The sequence below is a fragment of the Tupaia chinensis genome, unplaced genomic scaffold (genome assembly GCF_000334495.1).
Source record: "Tupaia chinensis unplaced genomic scaffold, TupChi_1.0 Scaffold147608_1, whole genome shotgun sequence".
NCBI classification, from domain to species: domain Eukaryota; kingdom Metazoa; phylum Chordata; class Mammalia; order Scandentia; family Tupaiidae; genus Tupaia; species Tupaia belangeri.
In genome coordinates this window covers 66,693-92,621 of record NW_006207460.1, presented here as the reverse complement: position 1 = coordinate 92,621, position 25,929 = coordinate 66,693, and the positions used below count along the sequence as shown (strand labels likewise).

Sequence of the window (25,929 nt, the reverse complement as noted above, 5' to 3'; positions counted from 1 at the left end):
CTTTCAAGGTTTTATATACTGTCCTTTGCTGATTATACTACTTTCATTTTTTTTGTTTTCTGTTCCTCCGACATCCCAAGCTTTTAGGCATTTGCCTCAGTTGGAGATAATTGCTCTTCCCCTAAATCTTGGATCAGTCAGCTCCTTATAATTATCCCATACCAAATTAGGATGATGTCAATCACAAAGGCATTCTTTGTTCATCTAGTGTAGTTGCTCCTTCACAAAGCACTGTGACTCCATCCCATTTTACCTTGTTTATTATTGTTTTTCCTTCTCTGAATATATGCTTCTGGAGAAAAGGGACATACCTGTTTTGTTTACTACTCTTTATTTCCAATGCTCCTCAGAGCACCTGACTTTGTGGTAGACTTTCTATGAATATTGGTTGAAAGAATGAATACAGTAGCTCTCTTTCTATATGTATAATTGAAATGTTTTATGTGACTTTGAAATATATGAACTTGTGTGCTATTAACGTAGATCTTCTAGGACATCTTGCTTGTTTTTTGATCTAGTCATATTTTAGCTAAAATCACTTATTGATCTGTCCTCTTGTTTCTAAAACATAGATGCAAAACACAAAAGTTCCGATGGGGAATTTGTACCTCAGACACGTCCACGTAGTAACACTCTTCCAAAGAGCTTTGGCTCTTCTCTGGACCATGAAGATGAAGAGAATGGAGATGAATCCAGGGTCATTCAGAAGGAGAAGAAACCATCTAAGGAAGCAACCCTTGAACTTATTCTGAAAAGACTAAAAGAAAAACGTGTTGAGAGGTGTCTTCCAGAAGATATCAAGGTAGTCTTGAGCTATGATTTTTGCCCAGACTAGCCTTTACAATTACTGTAATAGAGTAGTTACCGCAGCAGGTTAGAGATGGTCTGGCTGGCCTGAATCTACTCCACAAGGTTACAGATACAGAAACTTGCTTTTATCAGTATACCAGAAGTGCCATATTATTCAGGGATTGAGTCATAATAATAAAACTAAGATTAGAATGCTTATTAGTTTATTTTTGTTGGAGTCAATTGACAAGATGAGAATTTATAAAACATGAAATAGACTGAAGTGTGAATTCCAACTTTGTTTCTTAATAGCTATATGTACTGAGGTATTATCTTATGCCAGACCTTGAATGGTTTTACTATATGCACTCTGCCCTAGTCCCTTCAATAACTCTATGGCATATGTGGGTGTAATTATATCCATTAAAAAAATACTAACTTGATGCAGTGCTGTGGAAGAATGTGTTGGATGCTACTCTTTGGCAGGAAGAAGCCACATGAGAGGCCTGCCTCTCATGTGGCTTTAACTCCAGACTAACCCTAAGTAGCTGGATGCAGTGGTATGTGCCTGTAGTCACAGCCTACTTGAAAGGCTGAGGAAGCAGGATTGTATGCATGTGGGCAATATAGCAAGGCCCTGTCTGAAAGAGCAGGGTTTGGTGGTTCCTGCATGTAATTCCAGCTTCGTAGGAGACTGAGGCAGGGAGATCATGATATAATGAGACCATGTCTTTGGGAAAAAGAGACAGAAACAAAACAAAACAGCAACAACAAAAAGCCCCACTCTCTCTCACATGCCCACATGTACATTAACTTGATATGGTTGTTACAAGTACCAGATGAATTAATTTTTTTGAAGAACTATTACTCTTATTTGGTAAAGCCTATGCTTAGGGCAGTCCTTATCAAAATACTTGGCAACCCAAATCATGTATCTGATAAGATTTTCTGAGAAAGGATACATCTATAAAAGGTGAGCTTTTATCAAGGTAGTGATGAATCCTGACACATTCTTTTTTTCTTTGGTTAAGTGAGAGAGAGACAGACAGACAGTAAGTGGATTCTAGTCCTTTTCCCTTTAATCTCCATCCTGTCAGGATTGTGGGCATGAGCATGCACCTGGTATGTCATTCAAGCTGCCAAGGCTGGGACTCAAGCAGTGGTCAGCCATGTGGGATCTGACTTCCTTTACATCACACTTAACTGTTGGACTGCAGGGCTGGCCCCTGATGTACCTTCTTGACAGCAGCGTATGTCTCTCGTGATCTGAATATCAAAGTCTTCTCTGTTTTGAACAGAGCTGAATTAGTGAGCCTCATCCCTCCCCACCCTGTTACTCCTCTTTCTCTTTTAAGTGATTTTGACTGGGTTAGCTTTGTTCAGATACATTATCCTAGGCTTAAAGGATCAAACTTTAGGGTGAAATCACAGTATATGAGAGTCTACACTCAGCCATCCCCTACTGAATATATAGAGTCTAAAATAGTATTTGTCATAGGAAAATATTATCCAGTGATTATTTGTTGCTTAATCTCTCATTTCATTCTGGTCAGACAGAAGGTAGAACTTAGGAATTTTATGAGTAAGTAGAGAGTTTATTTGGCCTAGTATTGAAGGGTAAACTATGAAACATTAGCTCATTGAGATGTTAATAGCTGATCCTGTGGAACAAAGGGGAAGGGTCTGAACTAATATTTGGGAATTCTTGCCTAGTTCTAATTCTAATTCTTACAAGTTAGAATACTAAAAGAGGGCCAGTAGGTGGCGCAGTAGTTAAGGTGCTGGATTTCCACACAACCAACCACAGTTTGAGTCCCAGACCTGGAGGTTTTTGAAAATCACGCCAGGCATGTGTGTTGGGAGTTCATTTTTCACTTTGCCTCTCTCTGTTTCTCTCTGGTGTGTGTACATTCCCTATAACAAAAACCTCAAAAAAAAAAAAACCTACTAAAAGTCATAAGAAGTATGAAGAATGTGTCAACCCACGTGAAGGGATGCTGAGGTCATAAATTAGAAGTCCAAGGTCACAAATTGACATTGAGCTTTTTCCAAGATACTACTTCTATACTGCTGCCAGATTTTCTTAATAGTTGGGAGAAACACTGGATTATAAATTCTTTGTATATATGTATGGTATGGGGGTTTATCCTCTAGTCTTCAATTATTAATATTTATTATTATTTTTTAGAGAGAGATTTCTGCTATAGACACATGCATTCACCAGAGAGACAGACCGACAAAGAAAAAGGAAGTGAGAACTCATTCCCCATGGGGGATGACCCCATACTGCAGTCTCTTCTCCATTCTCCTCTTGAGATTTTGGGCACAGATGCACATGCATCTGGTGTAAGTTTCAAGCCTCTGGATCTGGCACTCAAACCGCGATTGGCCATGTGAGAGTCTAGCACCTTAAACACTAGACCACTTGATGGACTTAAAAGAATTATTTATGTAATTTTATTTATAATAATAATTTGTATTATATAAATTTGCTACAGGGCATGTATGCTCACTAGAGAAGACAGAGAGAGAGAAAGTAAGAAAGCAAGCTGTCATATCTGGAACTTAAACTGTGGTTGACTATGTGGGAGTCCAGTGCCCCAGCCACCATACGACTTGCTGGCCCCATCTATTCACTAGACTTACTGCTAATAAAAGACTATGTACAGCATTACATAACAAGTCATTATATAAGCTTACTGTGTGCTGAAAAGGCACTATTGTAAATGTTTTCCTTATATTCTTATTAACTGAATGTAGTCCTCATTAGAGACTTTTTGGTAGGATGAAGTATTCTCATTTCATAGATTAGGATATTGAACATAAAAGTTAAATAATTTGCCTAAGTCAGTAGTCATCATTTATTAAAATAAAATATAAATCATGCCATCAAAGGGGGGCTGGTATCTGTTGGGTCATCGAGAAAGTCATGATGCATTTTTGCATAGAAAAACACGTCATGGTTTTCTCGACAACTTAATACTTATTAGAGACCAGATTGTGGGACCAGCAGTTAGTGTAATGGCTATGTCACTGGACTCCCATGTAGTCGACCGCGGTTTGAGTCCCGAACCCAGTGGCTTAAACTCATGCTGGGCATGTGTGCGTGCATGCCCAAGATCCCGAGAGGAGGAGAAGGGATTACGATGTGGCCATCCCCTCGGGGGGTGATTTTTTGCTTTCTCTCTCTCTCTCTCTGTCTCTGCCTTTCTGGCGAGTGCATGTGCCCTATAGTGAAAAACCTCTCAAAAAAAAAAAGGAAGACCAAATAGTAAACTGACTGTGAAATGTTACCTGCAAATCCATGAGCAGTAGATGTGTTAGCCTGGGCTAGACTGGTGATGGTCTGCCCTTTAAATTTACATTGTGAAAATGAGAATAATAGTGCCAATGGAGTTTTTGTTTTGTTTTGTTTTGGTTTTAGAAAATGACAAAAGATCATTTGGTAGAAGAGAAAACTTCTCTTCAAAAAAGTCTACTTTACTATGAAAGTCAACATGGAAGACCGGTAATGTCTCTCTTGATAAAAGTCTTTGATTTTCTGTCTTTTAAAAAAAGAGCATGAATCACTTTTGTAGCCTACATTCTTCAGAACTCTTTTATAGAGCATTGTTTACTATAATTGGGAGACTGTCTACTTATTATAAAATGTTGAATCGTGGTGGGAGGTTAGTATTGCATGGTATTTTAGATAGATGACTATAAGATTTACTTTTTTTTTTTTTTTTTTTTTTTGCTGCTGGTGTCCAGGGAAGAAAGGCACATTGTTAAACCTCTCTATGATAGATACAGACTTGTAAAACAAATGCTGACAAGAGCTAGCATCACTCCTATCCTTGTAAGTAATTCAAGCAAACATTTCTCTAGTTTATTTTACCAAGACAAACTCTTCCAATAAAAAATTATTATGGAGCCAACCAATGGTGTAGTACTTAAAGTGGTTACATCCCATGTGACTGATTGTACTGTTCAAAACCCAGACTAAGCAACTTGAGAAACACACCAGACACTTGTATGTGCATGCCCAAAATCTCAAAAGGAGGGAAAGATGGAGGAGGGGTTCAATGTGACCATTCCCCATGGGGGTACTTTCTCATTCTCTCTCTCTCTCTCTCTCTCTCTCTGTCTTTGTCTGTGTCTCTCTCTGGTGAGTGCACACCCACTGGCAAATTAAATAAACAGAAATAGAGGCCAGCAGGTGGCATGGTGGGTAAGACGTTGAACTCCCATATGGCCAACCACATTCAAGTCCTGGACCTAACAACTTGCTTTCTCATTTTCCCTTTCTCTTTCCGTCTCTGATGAGTGCATGTGTCCCGTAGCAAATTGAAAAATAATAATAAATTAAAAATAATTCTTAAATTATGGTAGCTAGCTAGATACTGTGGCATATGATTGTAATCCCAGCTACTGTGAGACTGAGGCAGGAGGATTGTAAGTTTGAGGCCAGCCTATGCAGCAAAGATTTTTGCCATAGGTCACATGTGCTCTCCAGAGAGAGAGATGGAGGCAGAGAGAAAAAGGGAGAAATCACACCCCCTCCATGGGAGTGGCAAACCCCTCCCCCTGTCATTCTTATCTTGGAATTTGGGGCATGTGCACATCTGTGCCGGGTGGATCTCTCAATATGCTGGGTCCTAGACTTGAGATTCTCTGTTGGCTGTGTGGCATCCAGTGCCTTAACCACTATGCAATGTGCTGGTCCAAGCCCCAACTTTTAAGTACAGAAACTTAATTATGGTGGCACATTGGAGAAATAGATAGCCAAGGTAAAAAGAATTACAATTGTTGGCAAGGTTATTGATTTTAAAAGAATAGGAAAACTAGTAAGTGCTACTTATTACTACTTACATACTCAGATAGTGATGTGCCCGAAGTCACCTGCTTTGTAAGTACAGAAGTAGAGATTTAAGAACTCATATTTTAGATTCCTTGCCTAGTCTCTTTCATTTATCTTTTTGAAACTATCAGTTTGATGGGGATCATGATAATGTTCAACTAATTGTATAATAATATAAGCGGATTTTTTGTAAGTTAATCTTTTTACGTTGGGTGTAAAGTCCATTATAATAATGCTTTTTTGGTGTAGCAGCAGTGGCACACATTGCAAAGGTGCTGTGTCTTCAGGCTAAGACCACATTAGAGGCCTGGGTTCCATTCCTGGTCCAACCTGAAGGCAGTGTCATGGTGGCATGCACCTATAATCCCAGCAATTTGGGAGGTTGATGAAAGGATTTCAGTAGCTGAAAATCCTTTTAAGATCTTAAAAAATTTAAAAAATTATTTTACCTGTCTTAAAAAAATAAAATTAAAAATAATGCTTACCCATATTTTTTGTGCATTTTTAAAAGAAAAATAAAAATTTTTATAAAGGTTTATGCTTTAGGGCACATGTGCTCACAGGAGAAAGAGACAGAGACACTGAGAGGGAAAATGAGAAATCAACCCTTGGGGAAATGGCCATACTACAGTCCCTTCTCCATTCTCTCCCCGGGTTCTTGGACATGTATGCACATGCGCTCAGCCTGAGTTTAAAGCCACTGGGTTTAGGACTTGAACTGTGATCAGCCATGTGGGAGTCCAGCAATGTAACTTCTATACCATTCTGCTGGTATAGCAGATGCTGGTCCCAAAAGTGAAGTTTTTTCTGATCTGATTTTTCAATAATTACTTATTTAGTTTTATTTATTACTATTATTTTTAAATTTGGTGTAGTCACCAGAGAGAGACAGAGAAAGAGAGAGAGGGATAAAAAGTGAGAAAGCAAGCCACCAGGTCTAAGACTTGAACCCCATTCATCCATGTGTGAGTCTAGTGCCTCAACCACCATACTCCCTGCCAGCCCTCAAATGAAAACTCTTAAAAAGTTCAAATTCAGTATTTTTCCAAAGTTAAGCATTAGATAGTGTGACTCTAGATTTCTCTGAGGCTCAAATAGAAAACAGCATGCAGATCATTTTGCATTCTTTGCTTTTTTTTTTTAAGTTTTTTTTCTTTTTTTCATGGTAAGGTGCTTGCAGGTGTATGTGAGAGAGGGAGATGTGAGCAGTGAGCACTCTCCACAGACTATTGGGTACTATAGTCCCCTTCTCCCAGGCTGTTGGATCCTGCTGCTTACATGCATGCCCAGTGTGTTATAGGCTGACCAGCCTGGGCATTTGAACCCTGGTCACCTTGTGGGATTTGGCTTCTCTTAAGCAGCACATTACTGCTGCACCCATGGGGCTGTCCCCCATTCTGCATTATTTTCTAAGACTTAATTTGTTTGTTTTTGCTGTCGTATTATTTTTATGTGAGTAGTCACTTACATGGGGCCTCCTTCAGTTGTTAATTGCCTGAATATTCGTTATTAGAAGATTTAAATTAGCATTCCAAGCACTTCTTATTTAGTCCATGTGTACACTAATTCTGTGATATATAAGTAGTGTATGTTTTGTGATACGTACTCTGTTACAGTCCTTCTGCCTCAGCTTCCTAAGAAGCTGAAACCACTGGCTTGCACTAGCATATCTGACTCTTAGACAAGAATCTTGCTGTGTTGTCTGCACTGATCATGAGCTCGCTGTTCTCCTTTAGCTTCCCAAGTAGCTGGGACTACAAGCATGCAGGATTTGAACCTGAACCTTCATGCGCCTTCAGCCTGCTAAGCAGCAACATTCAGTGGCTATTAGCATGACTGGGCCTAATTCTTTTTTCTTTTTTTTTTTCATAAACACTTTTTTTTCTTTAGTTGCTCCATGAGTCAGAGACAGTATCACCAACAGGGCCTTGATGCAATGATTCACCCCTGCCAAACCAGCCCTGGTTCATGGACACACAGGGTGCCTTAAGACACACACAGCCACGTAGCATAATGCTCTCCATGTGGTCCCTGTCCTCCTTATTTTTTCTTTTAATTTTTATTGCCACATAGAACATGCACTGGACAGAGAGACAGAAGAGAGAGAGGAAGAGGGAAGAAGCATCTCCTGATGGGGTCTGGTCATGCTGCGATCCTTTTTCCTCTGTTGGGATTTTGGGGCATATACGTGCACCTCGTGTGTTGTTGCATTTTGCAGGGACTGAGGTTCCTACTGCAATTCGCCATATGGGATCCAACTCCTCTAACCACTGTGCTGTGGCTCCAGTCCAAAACAGTTTATTTGATAAAGATTTTATCCTTTGATGGCAAGATATTTTATGTGTCACTGATATTTCATAATTCCACAATAATGTAAATAGTCCTTCAAGTTCTGTCTTTCTGGTGAACGCACACACCCTGTAACAAAAACCTCTCAAAAAAAAGAAAAAAGAAGTAAAAAAAAAAATTGACAGATCCTTTTAAAAAGAAAAAAGCTACCAGTTAAACTATACAATGCTTTCTTGTTTGGAAATTGGAGAAATTTTTAGTGAATAAGCTCTTTTAGCTTTTTCTAGGCACAAATCATCATTTATCACCCCGTGCAAAAATAGAAAGAAAACTATTCCCCCCCCCTTTTTTTTTTTGAGAGGTTTTTGCTATAGGATGTGTGCGCTCACCAGAAAGACAAAGAGACAGAGAGAGAGAAAGCGAGAAATCACCCCTCAGGGGGTATGGCCACGCCATAATCCCTTCTCCTCCATTCTCCTCTTGGAATCTTGGGCACACACGCACATGCGCCTGGTGTGAGTTTAAGTCACCAGGTCTGGGACTTGAACTGCGGTCGACTACATGGGAGTCCAGCAATATAGCCATTACACTAACTGCTGGTCCTGAAAGAAAACTATTTTTAAAAATATATTTATTTTGACTGGCAGGTGGTGTGATAGTTAAGGCAGCTGGACTGCCACATGACTGACAATGGTTTGAGTCCCGGACCTGGCAGCTTTCTCTCTCACATCAAATTGAAGAATAATAGTAAATTTTACAATTCTTTTTTAAAAAGTATATTTATTATGGAATTTCTGGAAAAAATTAAAAGTGCATACTTAAGATTTTGAAAATGAAATTTAGTATTTGTCATGTGAAGTGAAGCTTCAATAGACACTTTAATTTTTAAAATGTAGAACTATTTATATTATTATCACAGGGATCTCCATCCACAAAGCGACGGGGTCAGATGTTACAGCCAATCATAGAAGGAGAAACTGCACATTTTTTTGAAGAAATCAAGGTAATTCATTAGAGAAAACATTCTCTAATCTCTTTTCTAAAGGATAAGTTGAAAATCATGGCCTTTTTGATTCTATATGGGTATCTTTTTAGGAAGAAGAAGAAGACGGTGTTAATCTGTCCTCTGAGTTAAATGATATTTTGAAAACTGCTGTACAGGTGCAGTCTTCACTGGAAAACTCAGAATCTGATATTGAAGAAAATCAAGAAAAGCTGGCTCTGGATCTTCGTTTGTCAAGTACTCGAGCAGCTTCGATGTATGTATAGTATGATTTTGAGCCTACTGTATAATAAAGTTTATATGTCAGGAAATTTGATATTAAATAATTGAGCACTTGTGTAGCGATAAATATAAATTGTCTTATTAAGTATGACTTACAAATACATGTTATCATTCCCATTTTCTTTTTTAGAGAGATTTTTGTTATAGGGTGCATGTGCTTACTGGAGAGACAAAGACACATGCACACGCACCCAGAGTGAGTTTTAAGTCACCAGGTTTGGGACTTGAACCACAGTCAACTTTGTGGGAGTCCAGCAACTTAACCATTATGTCATCTTTTGGTCCTCCCATTTTCTTTCTTAAACAGTTTGTACAAAATTTTTTAAAAGTAGGGAACCAGCAGTTAGCGGAATGGCTATGTTGCTGGACTCCCACGTAGTTGACCGCGGTTCGTGTCCTGGACCTGGTGGCTTAAAACTCAAGCCGGGCGCATGTGCATGCGTGCCCAAGATCCCGAGAGAAGAATGGAGGAGAAGGGAGTGCGGTGTGACCATCCCCCCTGGGGGGTGATTTCTCGCTTTGTGTCTCTCTGTCTCTCTCTGTCTGGTGAGCGCATGCACCCTATAGTGAAAATCTCTCAAAAAAAATTTTTTTTTAAAGTAGATCCTATATTTGAAATATAACAAAGTACAGAAATGATCTGACAGTTTATCTGTGTGTCTGTGTCAGCTTCTTTGCGTTTAGACTGAATAGGGTATGACAGTGGTTTTCAACCTTGACTTCACTCTGTGGTCACGTGGGAAAATTTTTTTTTAAGTACTGATGCTGAGCCCTACTTTCAGCTATTCTGACGTAATTGGTTTGGGATGAAACTCAGGCACTGTTATGTTCTGAAACTGCTCCTGCTAATTTTAATTTACAAAATAAGGCTAGAATTACTTAAGAGAATATAATACCTTTGTGTTACATTGTTTAACTTGTTAAGAATATAATGGGAGCATATGCTGGTTGATACTACTACTTAGCAGGCTGAGGCCACATAGGAAGCCTGGGTTCGATTCCTGGCTCACTCTAAAAACCAGGCATGGGTAGTGTGCACACATAGTCCCAGCTACATGGAAAGCTGAGGTCATGAAGTTAAGGATCATGATGTCAAGACTAGCCTTGTGAGCACAGCAAGATCATGTCTCTTAAAAAAAGAATTAATACAGGGACGAGCAGTTAGCGTAATGGCTATGTTGCTGGACTCCCACGTAGTCGACGCGGTTCAAGTCCCAGACCCAGTGGCTTAAACTCACGCCAGGCGTGAGTGTGTGCATGCCCAAGATCCCGAGAGGAGAACGGAGGATAGGGGATTGTGGTGTGGCCATCCTCCCTGGGGGGGTGATTGCTTGCTTTCTGTCTCTCTGTCTCTGTCTGTCTGGCGAGCGCATGTGCCCTATAGCAAAAATCTCTCCAACAAAAAAAAAGAATTAATACAATGAATATTGTGCTTTTTCAGTGATTTTTTTTTTTTTTTTTACATTTTAATTTTAGGCCTGAATTACTGGAACAACTTTGGAAGGCCAGAGCTGAAAAAAAGAAACTACGTAAAACATTACGGGAATTTGAAGAAGCATTTTATCAACAAAATGGAAGGTTTGTTGAACATCACAACATTGCATCATCATTTTTATTTAACTCACATGTTGTGTTACAAGAGTAGATACATAGGGTTAGAAATAAGTTGTGCGTAAAAGATGTTAGCATGGGAAATCAAATTTAGGAATATTCCTTTATGCGCTGAAGCCCTGCTGTTAGTGGCAAGGAAAAACCAAAGCTAGAATAAATAACATTTGATAAAATATTTTAAGGCTGTCCTAGGGAGCTTTGGTGGAGTTGTAGTGGCTTTTAAACATTCTTCATCCTTATTTACTGGGAGTGGTTGTAAAATGAGATGTTTCTCCTTTTAGAAATTATTCCTTAACAAAAACTATATCCCCAACTTGTTTGGGTTTTTAACATTTGCATATTGGTTCATTTCAGGCTGCCCGTTTTCAAGATTTGTTGAAGTGTGGCAGTCCTGTGGCTTATATAATACAGTATGGCTTGTGTCTTTATCTAAATGGATAATACATAGTTGGTGGTGGTCAGAAATGAAGGTTAAATTATTTTAGGCCTTAGAAACATTTTTCCCAGCTAACTGGGTGGTCCCCAAGTTGATAGATACATTACAAATTCTAAAATGTATTCGCTATAGGGCATGTGTACTCACTAGGGAAAGCCAGAGAGAGAATGTGAGAAAGCATCCCCAACGGAGGATGATTATACCTCAGTCTCTTCTCCCTTCTCCTTTAGGGATTGGGCACAGGTGCATGTTGTGTCCAGCATGTTTTTCAAGCCATTGAGTATGGGACTGAAACCACATAATTGCAGCCATGTAGGATGTAGCTCCCTTAACCATCATGCCATGGACTGACCCTAAAATGTGTTTGTGTAAGGGGCTGACCCTGGTGGCTTGGAAAACATGCCAGTTTTAAGTGCATGCATGCCGCAAATCTTGACAGGGTGGCAAAATGGAGGACAAGGGATTGTGGCATGATTGTGCCCCCATTGGGGGGGGGTACTTTTTCCCCTCTTTTTCTCTTCCTATTTCTCGGATGAATGCAAGTGTCCTCTGGCAATTAAAATGAAATGAAATGTGTTCACTTGAATTCCCTCCACCTTGAGGTCTCTACATAGGTTAGCATATATGGTACAAAGTAACCCTAAAATGTGTTTGTGTAAGGGGCTGACCCTGGTGGCTTGGAAAACATGCCAGTTTTAAGTGCATGCATGCCGCAAATCTTGACAGGGTGGCAAAATGGAGGACAAGGGATTTGTGGCATGATTGTGCCCCCATTGGGGGGGGTACTTTTTCCCCTCTTTTTCTCTTCCTATTTCTCGGATGAATGCAAGTGTCCTCTGGCAATTAAAATGAAATGAAATGTGTTCACTTGAATTCCCTCCACCTTGAGGTCTCTACATAGGTTAGCATATATGGTACAAAGTACAGGAATGCATTTTGCATGTGTCTTCTAATTTTTTTGCATTATTGGAAGAAAAGTTTATTTAAGTATACTTAAAGTGGCTTGATGCTTTTAGCTCATGATTAAACTAAATTTAAATTAATTTTAGTTAGTAATTGCTCTTCTGCTACAGTTAAGATTGCAGATCACTGGAGCCCAAGTTAACTAAATGTATGGTTACTCAAGACAGCCTTTCAGCATTTAATAGACACTCTCAGAGCTGGCAGAGTTTAGCAGTGGATATCTTAAACGGGTTACCTCAAGTTATCTACATTAACTGTTGATAAGTATAGCACCATTTAATCTGTCAATAGAAGTTTATCAAAATCAGTATTTTACGAGTGTCTTTTGAAGCAAGCAAATTAGTCCAATAGTCTTTTTTTCTTGCAGAGAAACTTTTTATTTGAACTTAGTAACATTGTGTCTCACATTAGGACAATTTCTTGGTAGGTCTTTATTATCCAGATGATCTCTATAATTATTACAGATCTTATTTTCTCCTCTAGGAATGCCCAGAAAGAGGATCGTGTTCCAGTGCTTGAAGAGTACAGGGAATATAAGAAAATTAAAGCCAAGCTTAGGCTTCTTGAAGTTCTTATCAGCAAACAAGATTCTTCAAAATCCATATAAAATATGCTCCTTGAAAAATCACTTCGTACAGTCAGTTGTGTTCCTTGAAGTTATCATCATGTGTACTTGGCTGGTTCTTGAGTTCATTTTGTCAGGCACTCAGAGAGTCTCATTTTGTACTTGCTTGTAGTGACACTAAACAAATGATAGGAGGGTAAGTAGGCCTTCTTCCGGGAGCGTAAGTGATGTTCCGTATTAACCAGACTGTCCTCTCCACCTTTAGCAAACATGCAGTTTTCTTCATTGTTTTGTATACTACAGATACATCCTATTAACTAAAGACTAGAATTTTATCCTTTCAACTTCAAGAACCTTGGAAATACAAGCTTTTTATTATTACCAACTTTTTTTTCCATTACTGAAGAATATCAATTGGAAAATCTCCACACTGAATTCTTCGGTTGCCTTTTTCTTACAGAGTGACTGAAAAGTTGAAAGAAAAGCCTATAAAAGTGCACATAGCAACTGTGTTATGTTTTCCTAGAAAACCAAAATCAAACTGAAGTTTCAAGTCCTTCTGTGGAACACCTTTATGTTTAAGATTCCCAAAGTGACACCTTCTTGCAGGTAGTATGTAGGCAAAATTTTGCAGTTAAGTGGTCACACAGCTCCTGGATGAAGATAACAGTGGGTAAGACCAAAAAGTGACCTTGCTTAGTATATTGAAAACACACACCATACATCACACACAGAACTGAATCATATCACTTGCTGCCTATGAGACTTCAGTTACTGTTTGTTTTCTAAGTTGCTATTTATCAGCTGGTGATGATGTGATTTTGTCTGGATCAAATCCTGCGCTGTTCCCCAACCCACTTCCAGATAATGTGAGAAAATAGCCATGTCAGTATGTTGGAACTCTGATGGTGCTCAGATTTGTGTGTTCAATCAAATGGGCCTAAATCAGCAAAATAATCATTATGCCTATGCCTGAAGTATGTCTGTTCTTAACAAGGGCTATACCACTGCATTTTTACATGTACCTTCAGGAGGTTGCTTTTTTTTTTCCCCTCTTTTAATCAGCAACATACATAGAAAAACGCCCCCTAAAGGGACCACATTTTGTTCAAACATGCTGTTTAAAGCAGCTGTTTACAGGATGTGTAGTGGTATGCCCCTTGTCATATACTATTAGCATATCTTTTCTTTGGCTTTGCATGGCTTTTCTTCAGGTATTTGCCTGGTATCATTCTGCTAATCATTTTTACAGAATGGTAACTTAATTTGTGCTAACAATACAACAGCAGATTCGGGTCAGTCTTAATATAAGTGTTAACTTTTTTTTTCTTGGTGCTTTTTTGAATTGGTGAGTGTTTCACCTTGTGCCACGTTCTGCATGCAGTGACTCATGCATGGTTTCCTTAACAAGCTAATATTAGCAATTGGTTCCATACAAAAATAGAATTTTGCAACATCCTTTAATAAGAGGAGGGAAGCATGAACCTCAGGCTTCTGGCACTATTACATAGTAAGCACATGAAGTAGCTTGATAATAAATAGTGGTTCTAGTACTTCACATTTCATCTGTGTGTGCAATGCCTTTTTTGGGGGGAGGTAAAAATCCAATGATAGTAAACATGTAGTTGAGTGATTAAAAAAGCACTAAATCCAACCCTTTTGGTGTGGCTTCTTTTTGGTACAACTAGGTTATTCATAATTTGTACCTAGAAAAGTGAAATTGGAAATGCCAAAAGATACATCATTTTGATTTTAATCCATGATGCAGTGTGCATTTCAGTTAACTTATTTTGGCCTCGACAGTAGTGTATCCAAACATCTAATTTTATGTGCACTGTATATTGATTTATATGAATGTTTTGTTTTGTATACCACATGCAAAAATGTCCATATGCACTATTTAAATGTTTTAAATAATATATTCCTTCTTTATAATGCTAAATCTATATGAGTACCATATTTTTATAAGTCAGTAGCCTGACTGGTTTCATTTTAGAATTAACAGCTACTTCATGATATTGGTTATTCATTGTTAATGTTTGGCCGTGAGTAGAATAAGTAAAAGTGGCATGGTAGCACTTAGGCTATATGACAGTATTGTGTGTCATAGTTGAGCAGTGGGTGGTAGAATTAGACAGTTTGTGATCATTTTACTTTGGTACAAATAAATACTGTATATCTATATACAAATAAAATATAGATATATATGTCTATCAGTATGCATTGCTGTGTCTGACACTTCATTGTATAGACTTTTGTAATAAAAGAACTTTACTGTTCTAAATCTTTGTAAATGTTTGTTTTTCTACTAGATGTTATAAAGGAGATTAAAAGTGTTCTCTTGTTTTAATGTTCTTAGGCTTTGTTTGAATCACCCCAGCTATGGACATAGCAGGCTACAGCTCTGGGGAGTGGAAAAGCAGGGAGAAGTCATGTTGATTTCCTTATCTAGGTATCTAAGGAGAAGTTACAGAGAGAACAGGTAGCATTTATTATCTTACTAGGAAAACTAGGTGTATAGTTCTAAGAAAAGAGCTTGACCCAAGCAAGATGGGTAAGGATTAGAAGACTCTCCTACTTGAGTTTCAGAATTCAGGGATTATTGACCACCAGCATGTAAGTTGAGTGCTATGGTCAGGTCATCAGTTGCTGGGCTCTGTGGGAGCTTATGTAGCCTAGAAAAATTAGCTTTCTTCTAGTTTCCAAAATGGCAGCCATATCCAACTTTCCAACCATCCAAACAGGGCTCTTGCAGCTCCTCATTTATACCTTCCAAACATGGCTTCTTATGACCCTGATACTGCTCTCTCATTTGGGAGAAACTTTAAATGTACTACTTTAGAAACTGTCTGGATAAATTGAAGTTATTCGTGAAATTATTGTAGATGGTTGGGGAGTTTGTTCTTCTACACTTAGACATTTTCCAGGAGACTTTGGATTCTGAGGAATGAAGGGATATTATTTAAAATGGATCTTATATAATGGTTTCCCAGAATCCTAAGCCTTTATTGATTTATCTATGGCCAATGGAAGTAACAGAGTCTATGATGGACTTGGAAGCACCAGTAGGGTTTTACTTTTTTTTTGTTTTGTTTGGTGTGTATGTTTTAGAGAAAGAGTTTTACTCTAGGACACATGGCGCTCACCAGAGAGACAGAAAGCGATAAATAACTACCCCCCCACCTCCCCCACCCCCGGCAGTGGCTGCGCCACAATTTCTTTTTTTTTATCCCTTCTCTTCCATTCTCCTCTCGGGACTTTGATCATGCATGCATACGTGCCTGATGTGAGTTTTAAAGCTGCTGGACCCAGGATTTGAACTGTGATCAACAACATGAGAGTCCAGTGATATAACCATTATGCCATCTGCTGGTCACCAGTAGTTCTTACACTCTGTATAACTATGAGAAAACTTCCTTTATCTGCCTACTTATTTAGCTTTTAGTTGGAGACTTGCCCTGTGAACTATATGCATTATTTTGTACTTTTCATTCACACTATAGAATTTAATAATAAACCTCATTATAAATTTGTGTGTACCAGTGTGTGTATATAGGAGGTATGTTGTAAGTATGCATGGGTGATGCAGTGGGTCCCATTTAGGAGTGCTGAATTCCTGGAAATTTTTATTATAATTGACCTGAGGATAGTTTGATGATGAGTGGCTTAGTGCTTTTAAAAATTGTGCATGAAATGGAGAAAGGCTTAGGAGATTATTCAGTACATGAATAAGTCTGTTAGAAATCAAAATGATTACTTCACAGATTCTCACCTCTATATGTCTCAGTATTGTAGAGCTGAAAACTTTCTCATCACTCGATTTAGCTTTAAACTGATGTAGTGTAATTCCTTCTCCAGTTCCACAGCATATAAAAAGAGTCTAGAAGATAAGAAAGAAGTACAGGTGTGAATCAGTAACAATTGTGAATAAAAAGACAGTGGGTTATTACAGAAGAGTATTGTAACCTCCCACGTCTTGCCTAGTGTGACCAGTTATAGATCTAATAGTCTAAAGCTGTATGGAGAACAGTATCTCCTATGCATGTCACATATATATAACAGTTCCTACAATTTAGAGATGCAGGGATTAAACAATCGGTGTCTCACCTTTTAGACGAATGGAGTTGCATACTTTGTTCAATTTTTGCTATTGGAGAGAAAATGGGAGGAAAAGTGATATCCCAACACAGTGGGATTCTGTGTTCAGGACAATGATGTACATAACTCATATCAATCCTTATATCAGTTTGTCCTGTATTACCCTGGTTAGAACAGATACTTACTCTCGAAATTCTTGTTGAGTGACAGGCTGGTAGTCATCTTGAATTTCTGTAGAATAATACTTTTTCTCAAGCCTCTCTTTCCATTTTTTCATCTGCTCTGCACTTCGAATCTCCTGTCAAGTTAGAGAGTAAGCGAAGGGCCACAGTCTTTAGTTCTCTATTTCAGGTCTTTCACACAGAAGCATTACATACAGGGTTGAGAATCTTAAATTATTTTCTCCAGGCTTCAGATTTTAAGCCCATCTAATTTTATGTTTTGCCTAAATTTTGGGTATGTGCATTAGCAAAGTCACTTGAGAAACTTGCTATAAGAGCTGTTTAGCATAGTTAAGGACATTTTTTACATTTATTATAAAATTATTCTTATTTTCCTGCCTCTTCCCATTTGCATCTCCATTTGAGTATCTAAGTTTCTCCTTCATTTAGTCAGAGCTAAGATGATGTTCTGTATCTCTGTTCTTTAATGTAGCAAATGTACTTTAAAGTACATCTATGGATATTCATTGCTCTCCAGCAGTTTTTCAGCCAGACAGCAGTCTTGCCTAAATCTCTTTTTTTTTTTTTTTTGAGAGGTTTTCGCTATAGGGTGCGTGTGCTCGCCAGACAGACAGAGACAGACAGAGACAGAAAGCGAGAAATCACCCCCCAGGGGGGATGGCCACGCCACAATCCCTTCTCCTCCATTCTCCTCTTGGGATCTTGGGCATGCACGCACATGCGCCCGGCATGAGTTTAAGCCAGCGGGTCCAGGACTCGAACCACGGTTGACTACATGGGAATCCAGTGACATAGCCATTACGTTAACTGCTGGTCCCACCTAAATCCCTTTATAATGACTTATTAGTTTATCTGTGCACCCCAAAACAAGCCCCTCATACTAGAAAATTGTGCTGCTACACCTGTCTCTGATCCTGGAGTCTTTGCTGTGTGGTGTTCTCACTACCACCCATTTTCTTTTTAGCATCCAAATACCCTTTTCCTAAGATAAAACCATGTGTGTTGTGGCAAATAGGGACATCTTTAGAAAAAGGAAAAGGAGACAGTGCACCAGATGTGATTCAGAAATTTGCTCAGGGAGCCGATGCTGGCACAGAGGTAACACGCTGCTCAAGAGAAGCCAGATTCCACATGGTGCCTGTGGTTCAGATTCCTGAACCAGTCACCCTGAAACATTGCCAGATACACGCCTGAATGTCCAAGATCCATTTGGCTGGAGGACTGGAGGAAGGACATGACCAGATCCTGTGGAAGGGGCTCCTATTTCTAATCTTTCTCTCATATGCACTCTTTTATGCATTTAAAAAATGAACCAATAGGGACCAGCAGATGGTGTAATGGTTACGTCACTGGACTTCACTTCATTGACCACAGTTTGAGTCCTGTATCTGGCGGCTTAAAACTCACACCAGGCGCATGTATGTGTGCCAAAATCCCGAATCCCAAGACTGGAAAAGATTGTGGTGTGGCCACCCCCCTGGAGTGATTTCTTGTTTTTTCTGTCTCTATCTCTCTGGTAAGCACATGTGCCCTATAGCAAAAAATCTCTCTCTCAAAACAACAAAAACACCTCAGTATGATATTGCTCTGCTCCAGAATAATGCTAAGTAGAAATGTGGATCCCTGAATAAACGTTCTAATTGCGGGAGGGACTAGCAGGTGACGTGGTGGTTAAGGTGCTGGACTCTGGCATGGCCGACTAGGGTTTGAGTCCTGGACCTGGCAGCTTGCTTTCTCATTTTCTCTCTTTGCCCTGTAGCAAATTTAAAAAATAATAATGAAAAATAAAATTATTGGGACCAGCAGTTAGCATAATGGCTATGTTGCTGGATTCCCATGTAGTCGACCGCAGTTCGAGTCCTGGACCCGGTGGCTTAAACTCATGCCAGGCGCATGTGCGTGCATGTCCAAGATCCCAAGAGGAGAATGGAGGAGAAGGGATTGCCGCGTGGCCATCCCCCCTGGGGGGTGATTTCTTGCTTTCTGTCTCTCTCTGTCTGTCTGGCGAGCGCATGTGCCCTATAGCAAAAGCCTCTCCAAAAAAAAATATATTTTTAAAAAGTTCTGTTACTTTCCTTAGGATGCTGATGCCTAATTCATACACTTTGCATTTGCCTAGTAAGTGTGTCGTGTTCTGGTTAGAGAAATAATTATATCAGATAGTGTCTTTCTTGAACTAACATATCCTAAGCAGGAAAGAATGACTTTTGTGGTTTGATTTTAGACATACTGTAGCACCCATGTTTTGACATATTTACTAATTGATTAAAAAATTTTAATTCCATTTGTTATTAGTTTTACATTTGACTAGACAGAGAAAGAGAGAAAAAGGAAAGTGAGAAAGCAAGCTGCCAGGTCCTAGACTCAAACTGTGATCAGTCATGTGGGAATCCAGTACCTTCAGCCACCATGCCACCTGCCAGCTCCTTTACTAATATTTTTAATGTGGCCTTAAAGTGGTAGGTCCTGGGCCAGCTGGTGGCATGGTGATTAAGGCAGTTGATTCTCACATGACCAAACCGAGCTGTTCAAGTCCTGGACCCAGTGGCTTGAGAAACATGCTGGGCGTATGCACCCAGAATACTGAGTAGAGAGTGGAAGAGAAGGGGTTATGGCATGGCTATACCCCTTCAGAGTTATTTCTCACTTGCCCTCTTTCTCTGTCTCTCTCCAGCAAATAAACGTGCCCTATAGCAAAACATAAAAAATAGTAGATCCTAGTAGGCTGATTATGATGTGGATGTGTTCAAGCTGACAGGCCAGTAGGTGGCGTGGTGGGTAAGGCATTGAATTCCCACATGGTCTAAGGAGGTTCAAGTCCTGGACCTGGTGGCTTGCTTTCTCACTTTCTATCTCATGAGTGTATGCCCTATAGAAAAACTTAGAAAAATAATTAAATAACATAATTTAAAAATATAGTATAGACTGAATAGACTATGCATGGTGAACTTTACTCATCTTTCAGAAAACCTGTCTGAGCCATCACTTTTTGTGTGAAGACTTGCTTAAGATTCACAGGATAGTGGTAACTTTCCTCATGGGCAGCCCCAACTCTTTGGAGCTCTTGATCTAAGCAGTTGTTTTTGGATTACTTTAGTGTTCATGGTGGCTGATACAGTCCTGTAATACCCCAGAAACTAATTCTGTCAGTATTTAGCTCCTTCTTTTTGTAGTATGTTGTGTGATTCTTGTTTTTCTGATTGAGTCTTTTCTAATGAATACTTGGTAACAGGGGAGGTTCAAAGAAATAAATCCTCATAGTTAACTGCTTCCACCAAAGAACACAACAATTTATGTAAGAATTTGAGACAACTGCCTGGTCATTTGAGATTCCTCATGCTACAGAACCAGAAGGCAAAGAAGTGGTTACCCAACTGACTGAGGTAATTGATTCCAGTTTTGCTGCCACAAAATTAGCAGAGAGAGGGCTGTAATTGTAAACCAGGGGATTCTCTAGGGTGCCTCTTAATACTTCCACATCCAAAAATAAAAGGTAATGGGAAACCCTAGCATCCCATTAAAGTCAGGATCACTGAGCATTCCAGTTATGAACTATTGAAGGTTCAGTTAATCCTAATGCAGCCAGCTGAGGGCTTGACTGTAGGCAAACGGAATGATATGGAGGGAGTTCTGGAAAGAAGTTATATATGCCAACTCTGGTCTCGTAGAAAACAAACAGGATTGTAGCAACTGTACGATTGATTTTGCTTGTTATGCATATATTTGCATTATTTTCTTTTTTTTTCCTAAAGAATACTGGTGGTGGTTAACTTTGTACTGATAGTTTAAAACATTAGTTTACAGAATTGTGATTCAACTAGAAGAGGTCTTCTTTTTTTTTAAGAATTATTTTTTTAACTATTTACTTTTTTAAAAAATTTTACCCAAGAGGGACAGAGCGAGAGTGAGAGAGAGAGGGAGGGAGGAAGGGAGAGAGAGAGAGAGAGAGAGAGAGAGAGAGAGAAAGTAAGGTTGGCTGTATGGGAGTCCAGTGCCCTTAACCACCATACTACCTGCCAGCCTTAGAAGAGTTCTTAACATTACTCAGAGATGGGTATAGTTACTGTTGGGACTTTGTTTCTCCTTTTGGGGGAGAGAATAAAAGTACATTCATTTCTATAGAGAATAGTTCCATCTTATAAGATGCAAGCTTGAAATGGTTACTACTGGGACCAGTAGTTGGCATAATGGCTATGTCGCTGGACTCCCATGTAGACGACTGAGGTTCGAGTCCCGAACCTGGTGGCTTAAACCATGCCGGGCATGTATGCGTGCATGCCCAAGATCTCGAGAGGAGAATGGAAGAGGAAGGGATTGTGATGTGGCCATTCCCCTGGGGGGCGGGGGACGATTTCTCACTTTCTTACTCTCTGTCTCTCTCTTTCTAGAGTGCGCGCACACACTATAGCACAAACCTCTCCAAAAAAAAAAGGAAATAGTTACTACTATTTTATGGAAGGTCAAATGTGTATATTAAATACCCAAAAGAGTAGATTGGGGCTACTAATATCTTTCAACTTCAATTCAGAATGTACCCTCTTACACACTGCTCTGTTAATGCTGGGCCTGAGCTTTGCAGACCTCATTCCTCAGACACTTAAGCCAGCTGGATTTCTGTTAGATTCTTCCAGTATTTGGAGGGATGGAAAAGAAAGATCCTCTAATTTTCTTTCTTTCTTTCTTCTTCTTTTTTTTTTTTTTTTTTTGTTTTCTGTTTGTTTTGAGAGGTTTTTGCTATAGGGCACATGTGCTTGCCAGAGAGTCAGAGATAGAGAGACAGAAAATGAGAAATCACTTCCCAGGGAGAGTAGTCATGTAGCAGTCCCTTCCCTAGTCTTCTCTTGAGATTTTGGGCACACATGCACAGGCCCCTTCTCTAAGATATCAGGCAACCCTTTCTTTTATCTTAAGAGTGCTAATCTCTTCCTACAGTTGTTTTTTATGAGTTGCCCCAATGTTTTCATGTTATTTTTTTCTATCTTCTATTGCCTGTGTAACCATTTCCCTGTAGCAAAATTTCTCTATTTGAAATATTGGATCATTGGAAAAGTCATGGCATATTTTTCTGTTTTTCTGTGTAAAAATGTGTCATGACTTTTCTGACAACCCAATGCATACTGTGTTTACTTTTTTCCTGACAGCCCCTGACTGATAGGTAACTTGTCATTTTGGCCAGGTTTATTTTTGTGTCTGTAAGGCTGTTTGTTTAATTTTTTTTCCTAACTTTGATTTTGAACATTTTTATTTTTAACTGCCAGAGGGCATGTGTACTTGCCAGAAAGAAAAAGTATCTGTCAGTGGGATGTGGTCATGCTGCAGTCCCTTTTCCTCCATTCCTTCCCATCATAATTTTGGGCACTGACACATGTGTACCTCGTGTGTTTTCAAGCTGCAGGAACCAGGACTTAAACCACAATACAACGTGGGATTGGATCCCAGTGCCCAACACTAACCATAGCACTAAGGGGCCAGCCCTGAACATTTTTGTTAATTGCTAGGCATCTACTTTGCTATTACAAATAGGGTGTTCTGTTCTAAAACAAACTGATGTTTGAATACGACTGTACTTAAGTAAGCTGTTTTTTTCCTACAGCTTTACTGAATTCTTACTTTTGTTAACAATTTTTTAGTTTATAGTATAGCTAGAAAAAATAAAAGAATTATATATCTAACAGAGGCAGTTTTACCTATTCTTTTTAATTCTTATACCTCTAATGCATTTCACTTACCTAGTTGTTTGGACTCATCCCTCCTATATATTGTCTAATTCCAGATATGGTAGTGTTTTCCTAATAAATAAGGTAATAGCTTAGGGGATGAGATAAATATGTTTTATCATATCAAAGAAGTATCATTACTGTGTTTTGTTTTCCCCCATAAGATTGGGTGTTGAAACTCAAATACTCAGTATTTGTAGAAAGTTATGTAATTTTCCTCTTTTAATATAATGAATTATGTTTTAACTGGCTGGTTATCCAATTTTGAATCATCCTTTCATTCCTAGGATAAGCCATTCTGAATCAGGATATATTATTGCATGTTATTAGAGTCTGTTTGCTAATAGGATCTTCTCTTGAGATTTCGGGCACACATGCACATGTGTCTGACATGAGTTTTAAGCTGCTGGGCTTATGATTTTTTTTTTTTAAGTTTGTTTATTTTATGGGGCAGAAAGAGTCACCCCAAATGGGGTCTTCATTCCATGAACACTTCCCAGTCTCAGCTGGTCCGAACTCAGACATGCATGTGTGTACATTTCTGGCCTATTGAGAGAGGTCTTGGGATGTAGATCTAGGACCTGTCTCATATAGATGCAGTTGTGTTATCAGTGTTCCACTACCTGGCCCTATTTGAGATTTTTACTTCAAGATTTAAAAGTGAAGGTTGGCTCTTCATCCTAGTGATGAAGGGAGTCAGATCCCATGTGACTTGATCATGTTTGAATCCTGACCCCAGTGGTTTGAAAAAACACATTAGGTGCATGTGTGTGCATGCCCCATTGGGAGGTGCTTTCTCTCTTTCTATCTCTGGTGAGTGCACACACACACTCTGCCAATTAAAAAGAAAACAAAATTATAAATGAGATTTGTTTTAATGAACTAACTGATTTATTTTGGTGTATTTAGTTGATTTATAAAAATAATTAGGACATTTTCCTTTACCTTTTGCTCTGTAATAGCTTAAATAGCTTGAAATTATTTGCTCCTTAAAATCTCGAAAACTCTTGTGTGAACCCAACTGATTGATTCTGGAAATACCGCTTTGCTAGCTGTTTTTCTCCTCCAGCATGATTTATTTAGGCTTTTTATCTCCTCTGGGCTCAATTTTGACAACTTATTTTAATAATCTATCAAATGCCAGGATCACATTATGTTTTCAATTATATATATATATATATTTTTTTTGGAGAGGTTTTTCACTATAGGGCGCGTGTGCTTGCCAGACAGACAGAGAGAGACATAGAGACAGAAAGCGAGAAATCACCCCTCAGGGGGGATGGTCACGCCGCAATCCCTTCTCCTCCATTCTCCTCTCGGGATCTTGGGCACGCACGCACACGCGCCCGGCGTGAGTTTTAAGCCAACGGGTCTGGGATGTGAACCGCGGTCGACTACATGGGAGTCCTGCGACATAGCCATTACGCTAACTGCTGGTTCCCGCTTTTCATATATTTTTTGCATAGAGTTATACAAAAAAGTCTCTTAGTGATATCTTTTCATTCCTTCTGTTTCTATATTCACCAACATAATTTCTTACTTTATATGTTTATTCTTTCTTCCTTTTATTCTTATGGTTTGGCTAGTGATTGTTTTTTTTTTTTTTTCCACTGATCTTTCCAAAAACTAGACTGTGGATTTTTTTTTTGTGTGTGTGTGTGTGTGTGTGTGTGTGTAATTCATTAATTTTGCTTTTATTTTTAGTAGTTTCTTATTTCTGTGTTCCAGTCATTATTCTTTTCTAAAATTAATGCTAGACCCAGCTGCTGTGGTATAGCAATAAAGCAGTCTTCTGCAAGGTGAAAGCCATATGGCTAACTTCAGGTTAGGATTCCCTTGTCAGCTTGAGAGCACACTTGGTTTGTGTGCAGGTGCCCAAGATCCGAGGAGCTAGAGGACTGGGGAAAGGGGGTTGCCATGTGATGAGATCCTGTTGCAGGTTCCTCTCTCTGTCACTCTCTCTTCTCTCTTGTCTATCCTCTCTCCTCTCTTACATGCACGCAGTCTGTCATTAAAAAATCGAATTCATAATTGATTTCTTCATTATTTTTATTGATAAGTTTAAGACTACTAATTTAAGTAGTTTAATACAGTTATCCCTCTGGATATTCTTTTACTTCATAGATTCTGCTGTTTTAATATTTTTATCTTGTTTTGTGGGAATTCTGTGATTTCATTTTGCTTTCTTCTTTGATTCAAGAGTTATTTAATAGAGATCTTTAAAATGTCTTGGTCAAAGGATCTTTTTATATTCTAATTTTGGTACTATATTTTTATTAAGTTGCATTCAGAGTATATTTTTCTACATTTTTACTTTTAATTTGATGGTTTTTGTAGTCTTTGTAGTCTATTAGATGATCAATGTTTCAAGGATGGGTTTTTGAAGCAGTGTATTTTCAGAGTACAAAATTTAATATATGACTATAAAATTACCTTATTGTTTTGGATTTTTTAATCCTTTTATTTTCCTTAATCTCTTCCTTTTTTTTAGTGTGTTCCTGTGTATTCCTCCTTTTATAAATCCATCTTTACTTTATGAAAGGTGATGGTCTGTTATTTGGTAAATATATTTATAACTACCAAAGTCAATTATAGCCAAATAAACTGCCCTTCATGTCATTGAGGTTTTTTTTTGTTTGTTTGTTTGTTTTACTTTCCTTTTTTGTTTTTTTTTTTTACTTTTTTTTTTTTTTTGAGAGGTTTTCTTTTCACTATAGGGCGCGTGCGCTCGCCAGACAGACAGAGAGAGACATAGAGACAGAAAGCGAGAAATCACCCCCCAGGGGGTATGGTCATGCCGCAATCCCTTCTCCTCCATTCTCCTCTCGGGATCTTGGGCACGCACGCACACGCGCCCGGCGTGAGTTTTAAGCCACCGGGTCCGGGACACAAACCGCAGTCGACTATGTGGGAGTCCAGTGACATAGCCATTACGCTAACTGCTGGTTCCCCATGTCATTGAGTTTTCTGTCTAGAATTCTTTGACATATTGTGTCCCTTAACAACTTTGTTTGACTGACATATTGTGTCCCTTAACAACTTTGTTTGACTGACATATTGTGTCCCTTAACAACTTTGTTTGACTGACATATTGTGTCCCTTAACAACTTTGTTTGACTGACATATTGTGTCCCTTAACAACTTTGTTTGACTG

The 25,929-nt window shown here is 38.9% G+C and overlaps 2 protein-coding genes across 7 annotated transcripts in view; one reads left to right on the top strand and one right to left on the bottom strand.

Annotated features, from left to right (window-relative positions):
• FAM13B (family with sequence similarity 13 member B) overlaps positions 1-13,903 on the top strand; it is an 87,737-nt gene extending 73,834 nt beyond the window's left edge. For 5 of the 6 annotated variants that reach the window (XM_027768840.1, XM_006169881.3, XM_006169879.3 and 2 more), the window contains 7 exons: positions 573-802; positions 4,214-4,297; positions 4,532-4,627; positions 8,838-8,921; positions 9,014-9,177; positions 10,680-10,781; positions 12,697-13,903. In XM_027768840.1, the coding sequence (XP_027624641.1) occupies positions 573-802; positions 4,214-4,297; positions 4,532-4,627; positions 8,838-8,921; positions 9,014-9,177; positions 10,680-10,781; positions 12,697-12,820 (884 nt within the window). In that variant the 3' untranslated portion in view covers positions 12,821-13,903. The remainder of the gene's footprint in view (positions 1-572; positions 803-4,213; positions 4,298-4,531; positions 4,628-8,837; positions 8,922-9,013; positions 9,178-10,679; positions 10,782-12,696) is intronic. The other variant, XM_006169880.3, reaches the window with a different exon arrangement.
• A 2,652-nt stretch (positions 13,904-16,555) lies between these two features.
• Positions 16,556-25,929, bottom strand: part of PKD2L2 (polycystin 2 like 2, transient receptor potential cation channel) — a 69,434-nt gene continuing 60,060 nt past the window's right edge. The window contains exons 12-13 of the mRNA XM_027768841.1: positions 17,062-17,174; positions 16,556-16,658 (exon numbers count right to left, since the gene is read on the bottom strand). Coding sequence (XP_027624642.1) covers positions 16,562-16,658; positions 17,062-17,174 — 210 coding nt within the window. The 3' untranslated portion in view covers positions 16,556-16,561. The remainder of the gene's footprint in view (positions 16,659-17,061; positions 17,175-25,929) is intronic.